Source organism: Ambystoma mexicanum, chromosome 9 (genome assembly GCF_040938575.1).
Source record: "Ambystoma mexicanum isolate Mex_15411 chromosome 9, UKY_AmexF1_1, whole genome shotgun sequence".
Taxonomy (NCBI): domain Eukaryota; kingdom Metazoa; phylum Chordata; class Amphibia; order Caudata; family Ambystomatidae; genus Ambystoma; species Ambystoma mexicanum.
The window spans coordinates 514456022-514478215 of NC_090931.1; the positions used below are offsets into that span (position 1 = coordinate 514456022).

At 46.5% G+C, this 22194-nt stretch overlaps 1 protein-coding gene across 4 annotated transcripts in view; it reads left to right on the forward strand.

Moving 5' to 3' along the window:
* Positions 1 to 22194, forward strand: part of CLUH (clustered mitochondria homolog) — a 2231193-nt gene that overhangs the window by 1614496 nt on the left and 594503 nt on the right. For all 4 annotated transcript variants that reach the window (XM_069615061.1, XM_069615063.1, XM_069615062.1 and 1 more), the window contains exon 18: positions 12539 to 12692. In XM_069615061.1, coding sequence (XP_069471162.1) covers positions 12539 to 12692 — 154 coding nt within the window. The remainder of the gene's footprint in view (positions 1 to 12538; positions 12693 to 22194) is intronic.

A 22194-nucleotide genomic window follows, 5' to 3' on the forward strand; every position in this document is an offset into this window, starting at 1 on the left:
CCCAGAAGGCTTTTGATATGGTCTCCTGGCAGTATATGTGGTTGGTCCTGGAAACGATGGGGGTAGGCCCTAATATGATTGGCTACGTCAAATTGCTGTACACAGCTCCCGCGGCCAGGGTCCGGGTCAATTTGTTGACGTCTACATTATTCACACTCTTCAGGGCTACCCGGCTAGGGTGCCCGTTCTCCCCGATTCTCTTAGCATTGGTCATCGAACCAATGGCGGACTATATTAGGGCACGACATGTCCATGGGGTATACGCCTTAAAGACACACCTGAAATAATATCCCTATACTCCGACGATGTACTATTGTATATTAGAAACCCTGCTACCCACCTGTACCCAATCCTACGGGAAGTTACACTTATAGGCACCTTCTCAGGGTTTACGATTAATTACTCTAAGTCAGAGATATTCCTGCTCACCAATGCAACACTACAACCTGAGTCAGAGTACCCTCTTTGTTGGTCCCTGGGGGGAATTAGATATTTGGGAGTACGTGTGTCCCTGTCCAAATCAACCCTGTTAGCTGAGAACTACACCGTCGTCGCACAACATGTTGAATCAAAAATGACATGGTGGCGCTCTCTCCCACTATCGTTGGCCGGGAAACTCTCCCTGATTAAGATGATACTGGTCCCCAAACTACTTTACATCTTCGGAAACCTACCTGTATGGCCTGGGAACCAATACTTTGAGAAACTACACAAATTATGTGCACAGTTCCTGTGGCATGATGGAACGGTTTGAAAAAAATTGCCAGATATGACCCTACCATATGAAAGAGGGGATTCTCCGCCCCCAACCTAACACTATATTGGACAGCTGCTCAGGCCCAATATGCCACATACTGGTACCCTGGCCCGATGACTCCACCACATGTTACGCTGGAAACGCTTGCTGCTGCTAAGCTGAACACTATGACACTGATATTTTTTCTGGACTATGTGGCCGACTCCCCATTCAATCCCCTAGTAACTACTCTACAAGCATGGCACTGTCTACTATGCCCAACGATAGCATCTCCCCCTTATTAGAAATGGCTCCCTACCTGGGGATTCCCCGGGCTTGAATCCACACACGATAAACTTTTAGCCTAGCACTGGCGGACTCTGGGGTACCAGGCATTGACTGCCTTATTCCCAGATGGGAAATTCAACAGCCCTGTCACGTCTCGGCTAAATTGGAAACTGCCTTGGCGATTGTCTGAGCGCTATCCGGCACGTAAAACCCTTTGAAACTACAACTCCCACAACTCTTGCTATTATAGCCACGTGACATACACGCATGACGTTGCTGTGTTTTCATTTGTTGTGAACTGCATTTAACTCCCGTCTATCCGGAGATCGAGTGCTCCTAAACTGTTGTTAGTTACGAGCTCTGTTCCCGGACTCCTGTTTGAATCCTTGACTACCCGGCGCTCGAATCAAGTTATTGTCTCTGCCTTGTCCTTGTCTGCCTCCCGACGCCTGCCTCCCTCGATTGTTCCCCTTGGATTATATGAACCCGGCTTGCTCATTATTGACCTCCCACTTCTGAATCCTTAAGTTTTGGTGACCTGATAACCCGAACATTTCCGTAAGGGAAATAGCGTGAGGTGAACGCCTGCTTCCCTGATCATTTCATTTCTTTCCTTGTCCACTCCTGTTACTTTGAACACTTTTGGGACGCTCTGCTGTTTACACTTTGGATTGCTTTGAACCTTTTTGTGACGCTCTGCTGTTTACACTTTGGATTGCTTTGAACCTTTTTGGGACGCTCTGCTGTTTACACTTTGGATTGCTTTGAACCTTTTTGGGACGCTCTGCTGTTTACACTTTGGATTGCTTTGAACACTTTTTGGAACGCTCTGCTGCTTTCACCGTGGTGTTCCTAGGATACTGGCACACCTTCCCTTCACCAGACATCCTCCTTGTTTTCTGCACTTCGATACTAGTAGGTTACTGGTATATTGTTCCTACGGAGCAGGTAAGAGTGGGTAATTGTGGGCGGTGTTGGCTGTTTGTTCTCCGGCACTACTTGGCTGCATTTCCTGAACAACTGTTTTGTTCTTTGTCCCTCTAGCTCTGACGATTCTGCTCCGGCCTTTTCACTCAAGCCCCCGGCCTGCCAGGTGTATTGATCCCTGTAGGCTGAGCTCTTGGGAGGGAAGTCTTTGGCACATCACCATAAAGACCCAAGATTCCTTGAGTGAAAGGAACTTCCCCAGAAGAGTGGGGAAGTATTATCTGCAACGACCAGAAAACAATCTCTGAGTTGTGACAGATTTAGGAGCCTTACAAAACGCCTATTGGTTATGGAGGCTGCATCAGACCCAATGGCAGCTCTCATGCAGGCTTTTTCTGCCTTGCGTACCGATATGGCATCCGCCCATGTGACCTTACATCAACGCATGGATGTATTACAGAGCTTCGTGCAGCCATTACCCCATGATGAGGAATTCGGTGATGCCGCTGCAGCAACACCTCCTCCTGTACCCCCCCAGCTCCAGCTCCGGTTGTCCTTCCTGGGCCCTTTCCTTTGGCCCCACCCGAACGCTTTTTGGGGATCAGAGATTGACTGCCCCATTGATCTCATACCTGGGGCAGTCATTCCACACGGTCGTATCTACCCACTTACTCAAAAGGAAGAACACCACCTGCGAGACTATGTGGACAATGCTTTGCGCTTGGGACACATACGTCCGTCCCGTTCACCAGCGGCCTCCCCGATATTCTTCGTACCTAAGAAGGAAGGGGATTTACGCCCCTGTGTGGATTATCGTGCCCTCAATAATGTCATGATCAAATACCAGTATCCACTGCCGCTTATCACGGAGCTCCTTGATAAAATGACCTCCTCTACTATCTTCACCAAGTTGGACTTACGGGGAGCATACAACTTGGTGAGGATACGTAAGGGGGATGAATGGAAAACCGCATTCAAGACGAAATTCGGGCTTTATGAATATTGTGTAATGCCCTTTGGGCTTTGCAATGCCCCAGCGACGTTCCAACACTTTGTGAACGATATTTTCAGGGACTTGTTGGATTGTTACGTCGTAATATATTTGGACAACATCCTGATATATTCAGAATCCTTGTCTCAACACATACAACATGTACGCTCTGTCCTACTCCGTCTAAGAGAGCACTCCCTCTTTGCAAAACTGGAGAAGTGTGTGTTCCATGCATCGTCTGTGGAGTTCCTGGGGTTTCAAATTTCTCAAAACGGAGTGCTTAATTGCACCTCCAAGGTCCTGGCAGTACTGGATTGGCCTGTCCCGACTTCAGTAAAAGCCCTTCAATCATTCTTGGGTTTTTCTAACTTCTACAGACGTTTCATCGCTTCCTTTTCCGAAATAGTTGCGCCACTAACTCGGTTGACTAGTCCGAACGTCCCTTTCCTTTGGGATGATCAAGCGCAATCTGCATTTCACAAATTGAATGAGGCTTTTACCACTGCTCCCGTCTTGCAGCACCCTAATCCATCCCTTCCATTTATCGTGGAAGCCGATGCCTCTGCAATTGCAGTGGGGGCCATCCTGTCGCAAATTTGTCCAGCTACCCATCGACTACATCTGGTGGCTTTCCATTCTCGGAAACTTACGTCAGCCGAACGTAATTATACGATCATGGAGAGAGAATTACTGGCGATTAAGGTGGCGTTTAAAGAGTGGAGAGACCATCTATTAGGTGCTGGGAACCCCATTACTGTGTATACGGACCATCGGAATCTTCAAGCATTGTCCCATGTGAAATGCACCAATGCGAGGCAAATACGGTGGCATTCGTTTTTTACCATGTTTGATTTCACGGTGACATATCGCCCCGGTCCATTACATGGAAAGGCGGACGCGTTATCTCGTATTGGTACAGATATGGACCTACGAAGCAGTCAACCCCAGTATTACCTTCAGGGACTGTAGTGTGTGTTGTTCGGTTTCTCCGTCCATCATAGATGGGTTAAGGAGATGGGCTAAGGACCATGCTCCTATTCTTAAGGAGATGGACGCCGAACTCATCACCGGTCTTCCATATGTGAAAGGTCTACTATACCTGCCTGATAATCGAACTCGGCGAAAAGCTCTCGAATGGTCCCATGATCTCCCGTTGGCAGCTCACCCTGGTCGGGCCAAAACCTATGATCTTCTCCACCGATGGTGCTGGTGGCCTGGTATGAAGGACACTGAACAATGTCTCCAAGTGTGCCGTATGTACACAGTGCAAAAGACAACCGGGCAAACCCGTAGGTCTTCTAATGAGCATGCCGTTACCCCCGTATCCGTGGCATACGGTCACCCTTGATTTTGTGGTGGAACTCCCTTGTATCGGGGGCATGTCCACCATTCTTGTGGTTGTGGATGTTTTCACCAAGATGGCACGATTTATACCGTGCTCGGGAATACCTACTGCTTCTATGTTAGCGAGTCTGTTTTTTGACCATGTGGTACGTTTTTTTGGACTTCCTACGGTTCTGATTTCTGACAGAGGGTCTCAATTTACCTTGCGCTTTTGGCGCTCCCTCACTTCCTCCTTGGGTATCGATGCCGCTTGTCCTCGGCCTACCATCCTCAGACGGATGGCCAGACTGAACGTACCAATGGCACTATGGAACAGTTTTTTCGCTGTCTGTGTCTGCAACATCAATCTAACTGGTTCTCGCTACTAGGTGCAGCAGAATTTGCCTATAACAATTCTATACATTCATCAATTGGCTGCTCTCCATTTTATGCTTTATATGGTCTGCACCCAAGGACTCTGCCGCCTGTCTTGCCATCTTTAAAGCAGTTTCCCGCAGCTAATGCCGTGAAGGATTCCTTGCTTGCCATCCGTAAATCAGTGTTATCCCATTTACAAGCTGCGCAACGTCGTACCAAAATGCAGACTGACATGCGACGCGCACCGGCTCCTTCATATTCTTGTGGTGACCGTGTATGGCTCTCTACAAAACATCTGGCCATTAAGGGTAAAAGGAAAATGTTGCCATGTTACCTGGGTCCTTATACGATTCTACGGTGCCTTAACCCTGTCACTGTTTGTCTAGAGATTCCATCTCATTGGCGGGTGCATCCGGTATTCCATGTCTCCTTGCTCCGCCCTTTTGTACCTGGCACGCGGTTACCTGCTGTCCCTACCCCTGTTAACGTCCATGGAGAGGACGAGTATGAGGTGCCTGCAATCGTGGACACTCGCCTATGTCGTGGGGTTCGGTCTTACCTGATTGATTGGAAGGGGTATGGTCCAGAGGACAGGTCCTGGGAACCGGCCTCTAATTTGAACGCACCCCGTTTGTTACGTGCCTTTTGGTCTCAACGCTTGCGAAGGCTCAGGAGAGGGCTCTCTTTGTGGAGGGGTACTGTCACGTCTCCGCTAAATTGGAAACTGCCTTGGCGATTGTCTGAGCGCTATCCGGCACGTAAAACCCTTCGAAACTACAACTCCCACAACTCTTGCTATTATAGCCACGTGACATACACGCATGACGTTGCTGTGTTTTCATTTGTTGTGAACTGCATTTAACTCCCGTCTATCCGGAGATCGAGTGCTCCTAAACTGTTGTTAGTTACGAGCTCTGTTCCCGGACTCCTGTTTGAATCCTTGACTACCCGGCGCTCGAATCAAGTTATTGTCTCTGCCTTGTCCTTGTCTGCCTCCCGACGCCTGCCTCCCTCGATTGTTCCCCTTGGATTATATGAACCCGGCTTGCTCATTATTGACCTTCCACTTCTGAATCCTTAAGTTTTGGTGACCTGATAACCCAACATTTCCGTAAGGGAAATAGCGTGAGGTGAACGCCCGCTTCCCTGATCATTTCATTTCTTTCCTTGTCCACTCCTGTTACTTTGAACACTTTTGGGACGCTCTGCTGTTTACACTTTGGATTGCTTTGAACCTTTTTGGGACGCTCTGCTGTTTACACTTTGGATTGCTTTGAACCTTTTTGGGACGCTCTGCTGCATTGACTCTGGATTGCTTTGAACACTTTTTGGAACGCTCTGCTGCTTTCACCGTGGTGTTCCTAGGATACTGGCACACCTTCCCTTCACCAGACATCCTCCCTGTTTTCTGCACTTCGATACTAGTAGGTTACTGGTATATTGTTCCTACGGAGCAGGTAAGAGTGGGTAATTGTGGGCGGTGTTGGCTGTTTGTTCTCCGGCACTACTTGGCTGCATTTCCTGAACAACTGTTTTGTTCTTTGTCCCTCTAGCTCTGACGATTCTGCTCCGGCCTTTTCACTCAAGCCCCCGGCCTGCCAGGTGTATTGATCCCTGTAGGCTGAGCTCTTGGGAGGGAAGTCTTTGGCACATCACTATAAAGACCCCAGATTCCTTGAGTGAAAGGAACTTCCCCAGAAGAGTGGGGAAGTATTATCTGCAACGACCAGAAAACAATCTCTGAGTTGTGACAAGCCCACAGACATGGCGGCAGGGCCACTCCGGATCAGCGCTGGAGATGCTGCAGTACTGTAGGCTTTGTGCTGCTTTTAGTGCCATATGGCCCTCCTGCCCAGATGAGCCTCCTGACACCCCGGAGGTTTCCTATATAGCCATCTCGAGCGGTGTTCGTGCGGTGGTCTCCTCCCTATACAAAATGCTGTTAGCAAAGGCCCCAGCCCAATCCCCTAAAGCTCGAACTGAATGGGCAGATGAACTGAGCCTTGAAATCTCAGACGAATTATGGAAGAAAATGTGCTCTCACACACAAACCGAGTATCCCTCAATTTTCAGTTTAGATGCATGCAATATAAACTATTGAACAGGCTATACAACACTCCCCAGAAAATTGCTAAGTTTACTCGAAATAGTATACACACTTGTGCTCGGTATGGAATGGAGGGGGCAGACCACCTGCACATGTTCTGGACGTGTGGGTCATTGGGAGGTTTCTGGGATGAGATCCTGCGGGCTCTCAGACATTATTGGCGCTGTGGTCGATCCTAAGCCCCTGGGGGTGCTATTTGAGATATGGAGTAAGGATGACACCAGGAAAATGGCCAAATTCTTGAATTTAAGCTACATTGTAGCCAAGAAGTGGGTACTCCAAAGCTGGAAAAGCTTGTCTCCTCCAACCTTTCATAAGTGGCTGAATGCACTCATATGGTCTCGGACCTGCGAGGAAGAATATATTAACGCTCTCCCGATGCACTTCTGCCCCAAGAATGTATGGTCCGCTTTTAACAGTTAACTTGCCAGTCAAGCCGATAGTGCATCTACAACATCCTCACTCACGGTGACACGAGTGTAATCTAAGAAATGTTAAGATGTACGATAGATATTAGCCTTTGGAAAATGTAGTACCTCGCTTTATGTGAGCCCTGAAAGGTGTATGTGCAATTTGTGTCTTATGCTCTGAAGTATGTGTTTGCTGTAAACTTCTGGCTATAAGTAAAAATGAAAAAAAACAAATCGAGAAGGGGACCTATTTCCCAAGAGTCCAAGAGCACTCCTTCTATTTATGTTAATTCTTTTGAATTTTAAGATAGGTAAAGGGGTGCAAGGGAGATAAACCAACCCTGACACTAGGTGTTACCAGCAATGAAACACAGCAGATGTCCACACCTTTGTGGAACTCTCCCGTCCCTCGCACACCAAATATATGTTGCAAAACAACCAAACATGTACTGTTCACTGTATCATTTTATAATAATGTCACTATGAACATGTTCTGTAATAATTCATTTTACTGTTCTGGAGATATAATAACGGAAGTAACTGTATATTTATCAAGTTTATTTCTCTTTTGTAATTGAATTTTGTATTGAATTTGCTTTATAAAAACAAAATGAATTTTGTGTGTAAAATATGATCTAATATTCTCCATATGAAAACCAATACACAGGAGTGTTAGGGAGAATTCTCATAGATGGTTGATTTCCCTTCCTTACCTAATGGGTCCTTCAGCAGCTTTGCTGGATTTCTAGGATTCATTTTTTTCACCTGGTAAGAGTGTGAGCCTTTTTTCCCACTCTTACATGTGTTTTGCTATGTGTATTTCTACTTTCTGTGTGATCTTGGGCACTGGAGCCGCACCTACTCCACGTGCAACACTTTTTGTGTGTGTTACACAGCACCTTCAGTGCAGTGACACAGGATTGTCTTTGAGACATCCCACTGACTCCATTTTTCTGGGGCTGACTACTGTCCCCCAGAAACAGGTAAAGTTGCCATTAACTTTATAAAGTCACTTTAAACCACAGACCCAGTACACCCCATTTTACATGGAGTATTGGAAAGGGTTAACTCTTATCCCTTTTTGTCTGTGCCTCTTGGAGCCTTGTTTCACTCCCTTAACATTAAGACTTGGCTGGTGACAGTGGTAGCTACCCTAACTTTTCTACCGTGATTATCTTATATAAACGTGGTCATGTTTTAGGCTATTATATTAACCTCGAACGAAACCCGCTTGACCAAATACATTTTATTTTGGTTCCGGCTGGGTTTATTTGCCATTTCTTTTTGTTGAAGTCTTTCTCATGTTTTTCTCTGTGTGCCAAACTGGGGATGACTCCTTTGTTTGCTGTCTTTTCGCAGGCTTCTGCACAGAACCCCTCCTTAAGGCGCCTGATAGTCTAGGTAGGCAGGATGTGAGGGAGGGATCTTCGGACCCCTGCCATGGGTTCCCTTAGTAAACCAAGTCACACTCTTCTCTGATTGGCTAAGGGGACTGGCCTTGCCAGGCCAGCCACCCTGCTGTGTGATTGACAGCCAGGCTGTTTGAATGGGGAAAAACTGCATAAAAAGCAGGTCTCTGGGAATGGAAGAGCAGAGCCGCCACTGGAATGAAAGAACCAACGAGGAACTGGAAGAAGAGGACCCCTACCACAACTGAACCTCCCGGTGAAACGCTGCTGCAGGTCTGAATCTCCAAATCCGACAGAGAAGATCCTCCAGGAAATGTCTTCCCTTGAGCTGGTGGGACCAGCCAGTTTGCCCAAACTACAAGCCAGGGCCCCTCCTCTGGTCGAATTCACTGTACAGAGCTACAATGGGCCGGATAGCGAGGAAGGGTTGTACCCTGCTTGGGTTTTAAGGAGCGCACCTTTTATTCGTTGTTTGGCGCTGCTGCTGGTTTCTTCCCTGGGTAGTGCAGGACCCTCCAGTCTTCCTACTTCTGATCAGTACGACAGTCGCTTCAGGAACTACCAGAAACGTCTTCCTCAGCTACAGCCCCCTCTCTGTTTTAAGGTACTGTGCAAATCCGGTTTTACGTTTCACTCAACCGCGGTGAAAGTGTTTGAAATCTTTCTCCAATCCGAGGGCTTGTCCTTCTCTTCTCTTTGAACTAACTTCTCTACCAACCAACCTTGTCCGGAATCTGTGCCACGAACTTTACCGCGAACTACCCTGAACTGTGTGATCTTGAGCAAAAGACATTTGACCCATTGACTTTGGCCCCAAGCCTTTTCTAGCTGATCTCCTCGCTGTAGTCTCTCTTGTTCAATTGCCCCGAGTACTTATCTGTTGGTTTTGCCTAATTCTGATAACTTTGTCTTTCCCTCTCTTTTAAATTGCTGGAGTGCGATTTTGTGAGCTTAACTAGAATTTAGGAGAAGTGGTGTGGTGTATTGATGATTGTGATTTTTATCTTGCTTAGAATAGTGAAATGTTATACAACTGTTGAGTAAATAAATATATAGAGGATCCTCCAGGAATCTTCTTCCCTTGAGCTGGTGGGACTAACCAGTTTGCCCAAACTTCAAGCCAGGACCCATGCTCTGGTCGAATTCGCTGTACAGAGCTACAGTGGGACGGATAGCCAGGAACGTCGGACCCTGCTTGGGTTTTAAGGAATGCACCTTTTTATTCGTTGCTTTGCTCTGCTGCTGGTTTCTTCCCTGGGTAGTGCAGGACCCTCCAGTCTTCCTACTTCTTGTCAGTCCGACAGTCGCTTCAGGAACCGTGAGCCTTCAGAAATTACCAGGAACGTCCACCTCAGCTACAGCTCCCTCTCCGTTTTAAGGTACTGTGCAAATCCGGTTGTTCGTTTCGTTCAGCTGGGGGAAAGTGTGTGAAATCTATATCCAATCCGAGGGCTTGCCCTTCTCTTCTCTTTGAACTAACTTTTCTGCTGACCAACTTCGTCCGCGAACTACCCTGAAACGTGTTATCTTGAGCAAAAGACTTTTGCCCTATTGACTTTGACCCTAAGCCTTTTTTTACCTGATTCTATCATTGTAGTACCTCTTGCTCAATTGCCCTGAGTACTTACCTGTTGGTGTGGTTCAATTTCTATTAACTTTGTCTTTCCCTCCCTTTTAAATTGCTGAGTGCCATTTTGCTCCCATTTCATTTTGTGAGCTTACCTTGTCTGGAACTTATTGGGAGTGGTGTGGTGTATTAAGAGTGTGATTTTTAGACTGCTTTACTTTAGTGAAATGTTATACAACTGAAGAGTAAATAAATGTATATTCTTTTACTTGAAAACCGTGAGTCAGTGTTTGCCTGAATCATAGTAATTGCTGCCCTTTGTGTAACTATTTGATACTACTCACTTACTCTTGAGATAAGTCTGGCTGCTCCGCTACTGCTGTGTATTACAGGCTTGTACCAAAGGTGAAATTGTACTGTCACTTGTAGTCTTAATTGTGTGTAGTGTTCCCAAAGGGTACTGCATATAATTCTGCCTAACAAGGAGCAGTAAAATTACTTTTAATACAGAACATGTTCACAGTGATATTATTATAAAATGATACAGTAAACAGTAAATGTTTGGTTATTTTGCAACATATATTGGGTTTACGAGGGACGGGAGAGTTCCACAAAGGTGTTTACATCTGCTGTGTTTCATAAATCGAGAAGGGGGCCTGACCAGTTTCATCCTAGTTAACATCGGTTCCGCCAGGGTTTTACTCTGGCCCCCATCCTCTTCAATCTTTATCTTAAGGACATTCAGGCACTGTGGGAAGGGGGGGGGGTACCTTTCCTGTCATGGTTGACCATTTGAGGCTTGATTGGTTGGACTTTGCCAATGATATTGTTCTCTTCGACAGAACCCCGGTCGGGCTTCAACAAAAACGAAAACCTTTCTACTCTTATACGTTATTGAACAATCTAGAGGCCAACGGGGAGAAGTCCAAGATTGGGATTTTCACTGCAGCCTATACAATTAAAGCGATAAAATGGTCATTGGTTGATCACCTGGCAGAGGTGGTTGGGAGCATGAGGTACTTGGGGTATAGCCTTTCCAACACCACTTCCATAGCAATGCAGAAGAATGCTTTGAGGGGAGGGTGAATCAGCTCATATGTCACATGAAGTTAATAAATGGTAAGTTGTGCAAGTTTAGTTTTCTATGGAGCCAATATTGAAGTACTATCTTCTTAAGCCTATTTTATGGTATGGCCTCAATATGTGCCTCCTCGATTTGGGTCATTTTTTGGAGTCCCTTCAAGGCATTATTTGGAAAAGGGTTTTTGGGTTCGACTTCCTCGGTGCCCTATGCTGTGATGCACCATGAACTCGACTTGAATTCCCTAAAAACTAGATTTCAGTGGCGCAATATGTGAACTATGCTAAATGTCTCTCTCCACCTTCTAACTCTCTGTATGGGGACATATCGATTATGTTGAGAGATTCTTTAGTTTCTTCTCTGACCACCCTTAAAATAAGAAAGGATAACTTATTGTAATCCATTGGATCCTCAAAAGAGTAACTTATCTGCTCCCCACAGGTGGTTAAGCATAAACCTTTTAAAGAAGATTGGAGGCTCACTGTTGAGGCACTCTCCTCATATTCAACATATTCTGAATATGCTAGGTTTATAGGGAAGAAGTCACTGCTCTCATCCTATCTTAAATATTTTCCATGTAATAAGATTAGCACCACATATCTGCGATTTAGGTTGAACCAGTTTCACACCAAAGAAAGAACTGCAAAATCGTATGCTGAAAAAATCTACAGAATGTCGTATTTGTAGGCAGTCCAAAATGGTGAAAAGCCTTAAACATCGGATTGTGGACTGTTATGCTCTAGTTTCCTTAAGGCATAAGGTTTTTTCCAAAGACAAGGAAAATTTTGAATAGGACTTTTCGAAATTTGTTCTGGTGTCGTCTTATGCGGGTTGAAAGCTTGTCTTTAGTTATTTCATTGGGGCGTTTAATTTTTCATCTTTTATTTTCTTTCTAGTTCAATTTTGTTTGTGTAAGTTTTGTTATAAACCGATTCACAATAAAACATTTTAAAAAGCCTTTCTTCCCAATCTCTTTTCCTTCTATGGCTAGTTCTCACTGTCTAATGCTGCCGAGTTTGATCAATTCATTAACATATGTGGTGAGGGCCACATTACCCTCCAGGGGCCTTCACCTTTTTTCCTTACACCCCAATAATGAGGCTCTAAGTACAAGCAACTAAAAGGTGGATGGGATATGACCCGAAAAGTTACATATAAAAATCATGAACTTAAGCACAAATTTTGATGAACTGTTAAGACCGACATTTATCCCATTTTTCACTTACCACTGTAATTCATATTCCAATCCGGGTGGAGAGGGCATTTTGTTTCTTAACTGTTGGAACACTGTAATAACAGCTGATTTGATTATCCCCTACAGATCGTCTTGAAAGAGTATAACTTCGAGAGTCGGCACAAGCCCACATTTACAGAGGAGGACATTCTCAACATTTTCCCTGTGGTGAAACATGTCACTCCCAAAGCGTCGGATGCATTCCATTTTTGTCAGAGTGGCCAAGCCAAAGTGCAGCAAGGTATGATAGTTCTTCTGTACACCTACCAGTATTAGCCCATTTTCCTTTCACAGTATTTTCTATTAATGTGGTTGCTTGTGGCATTTACAGTGGAATAGTATACACCTCCCACCAGCCTTTTTCATTGTGGACCCACCTTGCTCCTACACAAATGCTTGTAAAGTATTTCAAGTATTAATAATTGATGTAAGTGGTTTAAAAAATCTGAGAAGGTTTAAGAATTGTAAAATTCCATGCTATGATCATGTACTAAAAATATTCATTATCTAGTGCTGCTTTCAGAGCAGATCACAGATAAAACGTAATATGCATAAACATTTCCAGCTCATTAAAGCACAGTATCAAATGGATAGAAATGTAGAAAAAAAACCTGTTATACCGTTATCCTTCCACAAAACCAAGAAGTAATAAAAACCAAGCCCATTTTTTAAGTAGGAGACTTTAAATCAATGAGAATACTTTCAATATATTGTCAACCCTTTTCTAACCTTGTAGTTAATTTTTCAAAAGAAAATGGGCTTAAATGCTCTTTTAAAGGGGCATACATTTACTAGCTGAACATATTTCTTTCAAGCTTTAGGAAAACAAAGTTCCCTTCTTTCGACAGTTCATACTGTACAGCTGAAGCATTTTTTTAATTAATCTTTTTATTAAGTTTTATAAAAATAGTTAATTCAAACAATAACAATACAATACAAGGGAAAGGAACGCACACATCAGTTCATCAGATCATCAATTCTAGTCCCCTTCCCAGAAATCTATCCCCATTCAACGAACATAACAAGACATTATCAATTCATCAAACTTAACGAAATCACAAACAAGTTCATTTATCAACCATCAAATTGGAGAAAGTTGCAAGAAGGAGAAGAAAAAAAAAAGTCTGTGTGATCCTTAGCATTATCCATTCTGTGCAATAATAAACAACATCAAGTCAGGAGTTCATAAAGTGCCTCATCAAGTTCGGCTGAAAGAACAGCTGCTCTCTGTCCGGTACATAGTCCAAGAAAGGGTTCCAGATCCGCATTAATTTCGAGAGCTTCCCCTCTAGCATGGCAGTAAGCTTCTCAAGTCCCGTCAATTCCCACACCTTCACCCACCAATACGCCACGTGTGGCCCTTCCACTGATTTCCAGAAGCGAGCCCTTGTAATTCACGCTGCAATAAGTAACTGAGCGATTAGGGCTGCTCTGCTGCCCGTCATCGGGAAGGACCCATCTTCAGGCACTTCTCCCAATATTAGTATGCGCGGGTCCATAGGGAGCAATGTGCCAGTGATATCCTTGATCTTGGAACGGATCTCTAACCAATAGGCTTGGATGACCGAGCAATGCCACAAAATGTGCCCCAAATCACCTCGTTCACCACAACCATGCCAACACGTATCCAGGTACTCTAAATTCATTGCATGCAGCCTAGTCGGTGGGAAGTACCAGCGAAAGCAAATCTTGACAGCGTTCTCTTTTACCAAAGTACACCTAGAGCTTTTGTTGGTTCTGTACCATATTCACTCCCAGGATTCCTCTGGAATTTCACCTCCCAGTTCCCTTTCCCACGCCATCAGGTAAGGAAGTTTCTCGCCCTCTGAAACTTTTTCCAGAAGACTATAACAAGCAGCTAGCCTATGGGAGCTTTGCCCCTCGAGAATTCTTAGTTCTATGCCGAATGGCGCTCTGTTGGCCGCTTGGCGCGTATACCTGTTAGTCAGCCAGTGACGAAGCTGTATGTACCTAAACCTTTCTACCTCCGACAAGCCAAATTTCTCCTTACATTCCTGGAATGTCAGAGGCTCCTCTTCTGCATATAAGTCCCTAAGCCTTAAGGGCCCATCTGACTTCCAGCCGTGGACTGAGTTGGGATTCAGTCCCGGCGTAAATGCCGGGTTTTGAACCACGGGGGACAACGGGCCTAGCCCCGGAGCGATCCCCCTTTGCGCAGCTGCTTTGTCCCAGCTTCGAAGCGTTGCCAACGTTGTGGGCAACAGTCCTCCCTGAAAGCCCTGCGCCTCTATGGGCAAGAAAGGGAAGTACTCCAACGGAAAGGGGGCCACTTCTTGCTCAATTTCCTGCCGTTTAGGGGTTTCGGAGGAGCTTCCCTATGCCAGCAAAGGTGCAACCTGTGACACTCTGTAGTAGCGCAGAACCGAGGGCAGACCTATCCCCCCATGCACTGCCTTTCTCGTTAGGAGTTTAAATGGGATTCTAGGCTCTCTTATTTCCCCACACAAAGCACCCTATCTCCTTCTGCATATCTATGAGGTCTCTCTCCGGAATCTGCATCGGTAAAGAATAGAAGACGTATAGCAGCTTCGGAACAAGAGACATCTTCACCGCGCTCACCCTGCCCAGCCAGGAGATTTCCTGCGAATCCCAATGACGAAGCCACTCTTTGGCTTCACTCCACAGTGCCGGTATATTTGCTTTAAAGAGGCCAGCATAGGTCGGGGTCAGCTTAATCCCCAAATAAGGAATATTCGCGGAAGCCCAGGGAATGGGAAAGGCCGCCCACACCTCCGCCAGGCCCTCTGGGGATTCAGTTAACGCCATACCCACCGACTTACTAGCGTTAACCCCAAAGCCAGACATTTTCTCAAATCGGGATAATAAGTTCATCAGGGGCGAGGATGGACCTAGGTGCATCGTTTAGGAAACACAGCAGATCATCTGCATATAGCGCTATCTTATGGCATTGTCCTGCGAACTCCAAGCCCCTGATTTCCCTGCTCAGCCGGATATGTTGTGCCAAGGGTTCTAATGCTAAAGCGAAAACCAGGGGGGACAAGGGGCAACCCTGCCTTGTGCCCCTACATAAACGTATTGCCGAGGTGCAATTTGCATTCACTTTAACTTTAGTGGAGGGGAGCTGATAATTGGAGAGGATTAGCTTCACGAAACTATGGCCAAACCCAAACCTCTCCAGGACCAGCTGCAAATAGCTCCATGACATACTGTCAAAGGCCTGGTGCACCTCCAACGATAACAATGACAATTTACCTGGCAGTCTAGGGGCCAAAGCTATCAAATTTATCGCCCGGCGTATGTTATCGTGTGTCGAACGATTACGTATAAATCCTGTTGGGTCTTTCTCTACTAACGTCGGGAGTACTTCTCCCAGGCGCCCCGCTATCACCCTACTCAACACTTTCGTATCCGTGTTCAGCAAAGTGATACGTCGATAGGATGCACATTCAACCGGGTTCCTTCCAGGCTTCAAAATCAGTGTCGTAGTGGACTCTGCCATAGAAGCTGATACCGATCCGGTTGCCCAGATATCATTAAAGAGTTTTGTTAAGTAGAGGGAGAGCACAACCCTAAATGTCTTATAAAATGTATTCTTGAACCCGTCAGGCCTTGGGGCCTGGCCCAAGGGAAGAGATCAAATCGCTGCCTCCACTTCTTTTGTAATTGGCTCTTCTAAAAGCTTGCGAGTTACCTGAGACAGCTTCAGCAAATGCGCATCCCGAATAAACGCATCAGCCACATGCAGATGTGTTTGAAGGGGGGCGGAGTGGTCCATAAAATACTCTTCTACTGTACCGAGTTTGTCTCTCTCAGAAGTGACTCTCCTTCCATTCCCATCCAACAATGCTTCTATCTTATTGCGGCTCAGCTAAAGCATTTTAATGTTTTTACATGGAATTCATGGGCCTGGTAACAAATTGCATTTTAGAATTTGTTGACAGGACGTACGAAGAGAAAGTAATTTTTACAGGTTTAAGAATGATGGAAATGAACTCATTTCTTAGTACTTGGGTATTTTGGATATCATTTAGGCATTATGGAAGACATGCATTCCTTTTCTTGGGCATGCTGCTTAGCTATAGAAGTTATAGGGATGGGTAAGAATGTGCATCAGGGTAGAGTAGTTTACAGGCTTCCACCTCTACTCATTCATCTGTTTGTCTTCCTCACTCCCTTCTCTCCACTTTATCAGATTGGGCGCTACTTATTTATTTGTATTTATTGGGTATTTATAATGTGCCTATAGGCCTTGTGAAATTCAGATTGTGCAAGTGCAGTAACAAGAACTGCAGGGAAGGGGTCGGGGGGGGGGGGAGTGCCGGTCAGGGCGGAAAAGGGCCCATGGGTTAGGCAAGTGCTAATGGGAGGCCAGGTGGACAAGTGCCAGGGGAATGCAGAGAGTGCAAGGAAAGAAGGTCCATGTGCTAAGTGCAATGGACAGGGTTCGTATAGGCTCAATCAAGTGCAGGCCCAGCCATGCTAGTGCAGGGGGAGGGAGCCCGGAAAGGCAAGTACAGGATTACTTTTATTTATTTTATTGTGTCCCACAGTACAAATGTACTTTTAACACAGTGGATTCGGGGGAGGGGGGGGTTCAGGGGAGACCAGGGGGTAGACTGGTCGAGGAGGGCCTGGTGCCCTCTAAGAGTCAGAAGGAACCAGGCAGCCAATCAGAAGAGGCAAAGGGGGACATTAGCAGGGGGCTTGGGAGACAGGGAAGGAGGATGAGAAAAGGAGGGTCTTTAGAAGTTTCCAGAATTTAAGGAGATCCCTCTGAGAGGGGTAGGGAGGCCAATCCAGAGGGAGGCACCTGCGGGCGAGAGAGATCCTCCCCCACTCTCTGCCTGTAAAAGCAGCTGATCTGCAGAGATTTGGAGCTAGAAGACTGAAGGGCTCTAGCAGGAAGGTATTTAGGGAGAGTGAGTTGGATGTAGCAGGGTCCAAGGTCCCAGAAAGCCTTGTGGATGATGTGAAGGCACCATGAAGCAATACACAGCAGATTAAAAGTTCAAAACAAATAGGTTTATTGAAGAAAATGTCAGTGTAGCTTCTGTACATTTTAGTAGGTTCAACACATAAGATTTATTGTCAGTCACTTAAAGCTGTTAAGGTAGAGGAACTCAATGGGTCCCATCACCCAGGCTGTCTTCGCTTCAACTGACACTGGGCAGACCCTTAACATACACTCACACACGAACATTCCACATTAGCACTGCAACATTCTCTCAACTCATGCATACACTGCCAAGCACTATACAACATGTTTGTTTATTGTATTTATATAGTGCTTTAAGCTAGCACACACACAACAGAACATCACCCTTTCATATGGATACACATTCTCACAACAACATTGCACCTTTGGAGATGATGTACTACTCTGTACAACTTGTGGGGATGACCCCTTTTATCAACTGGGAAAATACTATTCCCACTTCTCTTAAATGGTTGCAGGCACAACCTCACCAGTATCACTTGCAGGAGGCGGAACCATCCCGCAGGAAGGCATGACCATCACTATGCATCTATGGATTGACCATCCCTAAGCATCCATGGGTTCCACCAATTCCCATCTACCTCTATTGGAAAATACTATTCCATCTACTCACTAATGGTGGAAGACACTACTGCCTTTATGCGAAAATACTATTCCCACAGGAAAATACTATTCTTGCTCTTCTTCTCAGCGGGGGCAGGCATGACCTCCCTATCGCCTAGCGGCATTTCCATCCTTTTACACATGTTGCCTCTATGGGAAAATACTATTCCTACAGTAAATGGCGGCAGGCATGACCTCCCCATTTCCACTTAGGAAGCGTGACCACCCCTATATTCTCCTGTGGGGTCCCATTTATCACTATGGGATTTAACACCCCCATACTCTCATTTCTTGTGGAAAGCTTACCCTTCCTCTACCAGTGGCATAAGGCATGACCTCTTCTCAACATACCAGGGTCTCCATACTAATTGATCACTGGAGTGACATTTTCATCACACTTCCCACATTGTCATCTCAACTCTATTTACCATCAGCAATATTATTCTGTTACTCTTCAAATGTTTGTTGTGCTTAACATCTCATAGCACATCCAACATAACAGAATAAATGCTATAATCAACTTGCTAAAAGTCCATGTTGCTTCTTGCAACTTAACCCTAAAAATTCTCAATAAGTTCTCTCTAGCCCACCCACACAGGCTCTCGCTATTTGCCATTCCAGGCTCACATCATGCACTTCCAATTGTCACTCTTAAGACAACTGTATTCCTATAAAGTCCATTAGAGTCCATAGGTACCTGCAAATCCTAAAAAGAAATTATATACTTCATTGCAGCATACATTAATCATCAGTTTTACTTCTTCACCAACATGCTGCTCTAGCACTCATACCTTACATGCATGACCTATTCTAGCCAGCACAGTGGCATTTCTTAAACCATGTCATACATTGTCCAATTGAATTATTTAAATAAAAGGATACAACTTTGATGAGTTTCACCAGCGTCAAAAGAAATCACTGCACTCCTCCACCGTTCCGTCCTTCTGTGGAGTACTACTAGCAATCCCATGTCTGCTTGATGCTGCATCCCGCTTACCTAGCACATGGAGTGGTACGTATTTCACAGCACTCCACTTGACATCGTCCGTTCTAGGGATACAGTCCCTTACTTCAGTATCACTAAGATAGGCACATGTCTCTACAGGACGCAGTGCATACTATCTTCCCGTAGCACCGGAACTTCCCGACTCTTCAGTTCTTGTTGCCGTCCATGCATAACATCACTTCCTGCTCACGTTGGACGTGTTAGGTTCCTTACTCGAACCTCTCTTCACTATGCTGCTGCTCCTTCACATCCAACTCCAGCGGCGATCGGGCTGAACTTGGGCACTTCAAATGGATTGTGTCCTCCAACATATTCCATGTCCACAACTTAGTACTTTGGAACCTTTGTCGGCAGAGGGCATCCTGTGTCGATGGCGTCGGGTCGATGTCCCTCGAAGGCCTCCGTCGAGGGCGACGTCACTGGATGTTATAATTACGACGCACGGCACCCTTAGCCTCAGTTCTGTTTTTTCCGCAAACGTGTTTGCTTCAGAGACTCTGCGCGCCTCGTGTATTCCTTGTGAATGTCTTCTTCTTCAACGCCTCTGACTCCGCAGTCAGGCTTCAAGACTTGCTGGGACTGCAAGTCTAAAATGTCAATTACCGACCCGCATCGCATTTGTTTGTGGTGCTTGGGTGAAAGTCACGACACCTGCTCCAAATGCCAGTTGCTGACTGGTAAGACCTTGCGGGAGTGTAATGGAAAGCTTCAGGTAGGTCGGCGTTCTAAACCCAGTAAGTCCCGTACATCGAAGTCCAAGGGTATGTCCACCGACGACTCGAGGGGCGACTCTCTGCGTCGGAAGGAATCCTGGGGGTCTCGGTCCCGGAGTGGTTCCCACCATTCGTCGTCCTTGTCTCAGCATTCTAGGAAGCGCCGTCACCGGTCGACTTCCCCGTCCTCCTCAGAGGATGGAGCCGCGAGGAAAATGGCTTGTCCAACAAAGTCCTCGACTCCGGAGGAATGGGCTGCCTTCAGGGAGCAGATGTTGGTGATTTCCAATCGCAGGGCACAGTTGCGTCCGCGCCTTCTAACGAAGCCGGTAAGCAACTGTCTCTATCCGTGGCTAGTACGTCTTCGGGCTCGGGTCCTCGGCGCAATCCTCATTGGGAACCTAAGAGGTCCCGTTCGGACAAGGCTCAGGATGGTCGCAAGAGACGTGCTTCCAGGTCTCGGTCCTCGTCCCCAGCGAAACCGCAGAAACCTGCTAAAGGCACAAGGTCGACGTAGACTCCGTCGGGGCTGTGTCCGCCGGATACGGACTACAAAGCTTTGCCTTGGTAGCAGCACTCTGCCCCGTCGGCACCATTGTCGACACCGAAGCAGTCGGCGCCCTCGACACCTTTGAGGCTTTTTGGCCAGGATTTGCCGTCGGAGGTCCCTGGTGCGGTGGAACCTCCAAGGAAGGCTACTTCCAAGTCTGTAGGGCATGTTAAGGACTCCAGACCCTTGGCTGTCCTGAGACAGGACTTTTACCTCCCTCTAGAGGACATATATGAGGAGGAGGAGAGGTCAGATTAATATTTTGACCCTGTTGAGCCTGATGTGGCTCCTGTCTTTTCAGGGGATAGTCAATTGGAAGAATTAAGGCAATCTCTTCATGATGCTCGTGGCCTAGACACTTCTCCTGAGGTGGAATTTGGCAGGCCTGAGCCTGGGGCTTATGCCGAGTCGTCCTTCAGGAGACTGATGGCTAGAGTCACGGTATATCTTGGTTGGTCAACTTGACGGATATTCTGGATCAAGGTCCGTCCTCTGACCCAGTGTTACCATTTCATTTGACCTTGCAGAAAAGGGTGATGGCTGCTTGGCAGACCCCGGAATCTCTTACGGCAATTAACAAATCGTTAAATAAAAAATACTGCCCTTCCGGTAGCGACCCCAGCTACCTTTCTTTTCACTACACTCCCGAGAGTTTGGTGGTTCAGGCGGCTACGGCCACCTCGAGGCAGGCAGCATACCCTTCCATCCCTCCGGATAGGGACGACGCACGCTTCGATGGTTGGGCATAAAGGTGTTTTCTGCGGGGAGTATGGTGCTGAAATCGGCCAACTCGACTTGTGCCTTGGCAAGATTTTCACACATTCTGTGGAATTGTTTCTCTTGCGGCTGAGCATATTCCCGAAGGGGAAGAAAGGGATGGGTTCCTTACTCTTGTGCAAGATTGCAAGGATGCCATGTGTGAATCCCTTCAGTCGGGTTTGGACACTGCCGACAGTGTTAGCCGGTCCATTGCTGCAAGAACTGTTATACGCACGTTTGCGTGGTTGCGGAAGTCAGGTTTTGCTCCGGATGTGCAAGCCCGTCTTTTGAACATGCCCTTTGATGGCGCACATTTGTTTGGCAGAAAGGCTGACGAGAGCCATGAGAGGTTGCAGACCTCAAAAGCTGTGGCGAAATCTTTAAGCACAGCTGTGTGTCAACCTCCGCCTTTTCGTTACTACTCCTCCTTTGGTAGAACGAGAGGAGCTGACAGTCATCAGCGTAAAAGTACCCGTGGTGGTCGGTGAAATAGAGGTGCCAATGCCGCTCGGGCAGCTGCCTCTTTGCCTTCAGGTGCTCCAAAACAGTCTTGAGGCCATGTCCCATGGTTCACCGGTTGGGGGCAGACTGTCTCAGCATCTCGAAGAAAGGCGAGCCATTACTTCGGATGCGTGGGTTCTGGATACCATAGCCCACAGCTACTGCCTTCCCTTCCTACAGCGGCCTCGCGACAGTCCACCGGGGAATCTCTCTTTGAAGCTTCCAGATCCGCTCCTTGTGCAGGAAATCTTGACCCTGCTAGAGAAAGGCACTATAGAACTAGTGCCTGTAGCGGAGAGGATCAAGGGATGGTATTCCCCATATTTTTTGATTCCTAAGCAAGACTGGGGATTGAGACCCATCCTGGACTTGCGTTGGTTGAACAACCTTCTCGGGAAGGACACGTTCAAGATGGTCACTCTTTCTCAAGTCCTCCAGGCCCTTCAACTTCAGGATTGGTTGGTGTCTCTGGACCTACAGGATGCTTACTTTCATGTGCTGATTCATCCCAAGCACAGAAAGTACCTGAGGTTTGCGGCTGGTGACTCGCACTTTAAGTTTCGGGTCCTGCCATTAGGATTGACCTCCGCCCGAGGATATTCACCAAGCTCATGATGGTGGTGGCAGTGTATC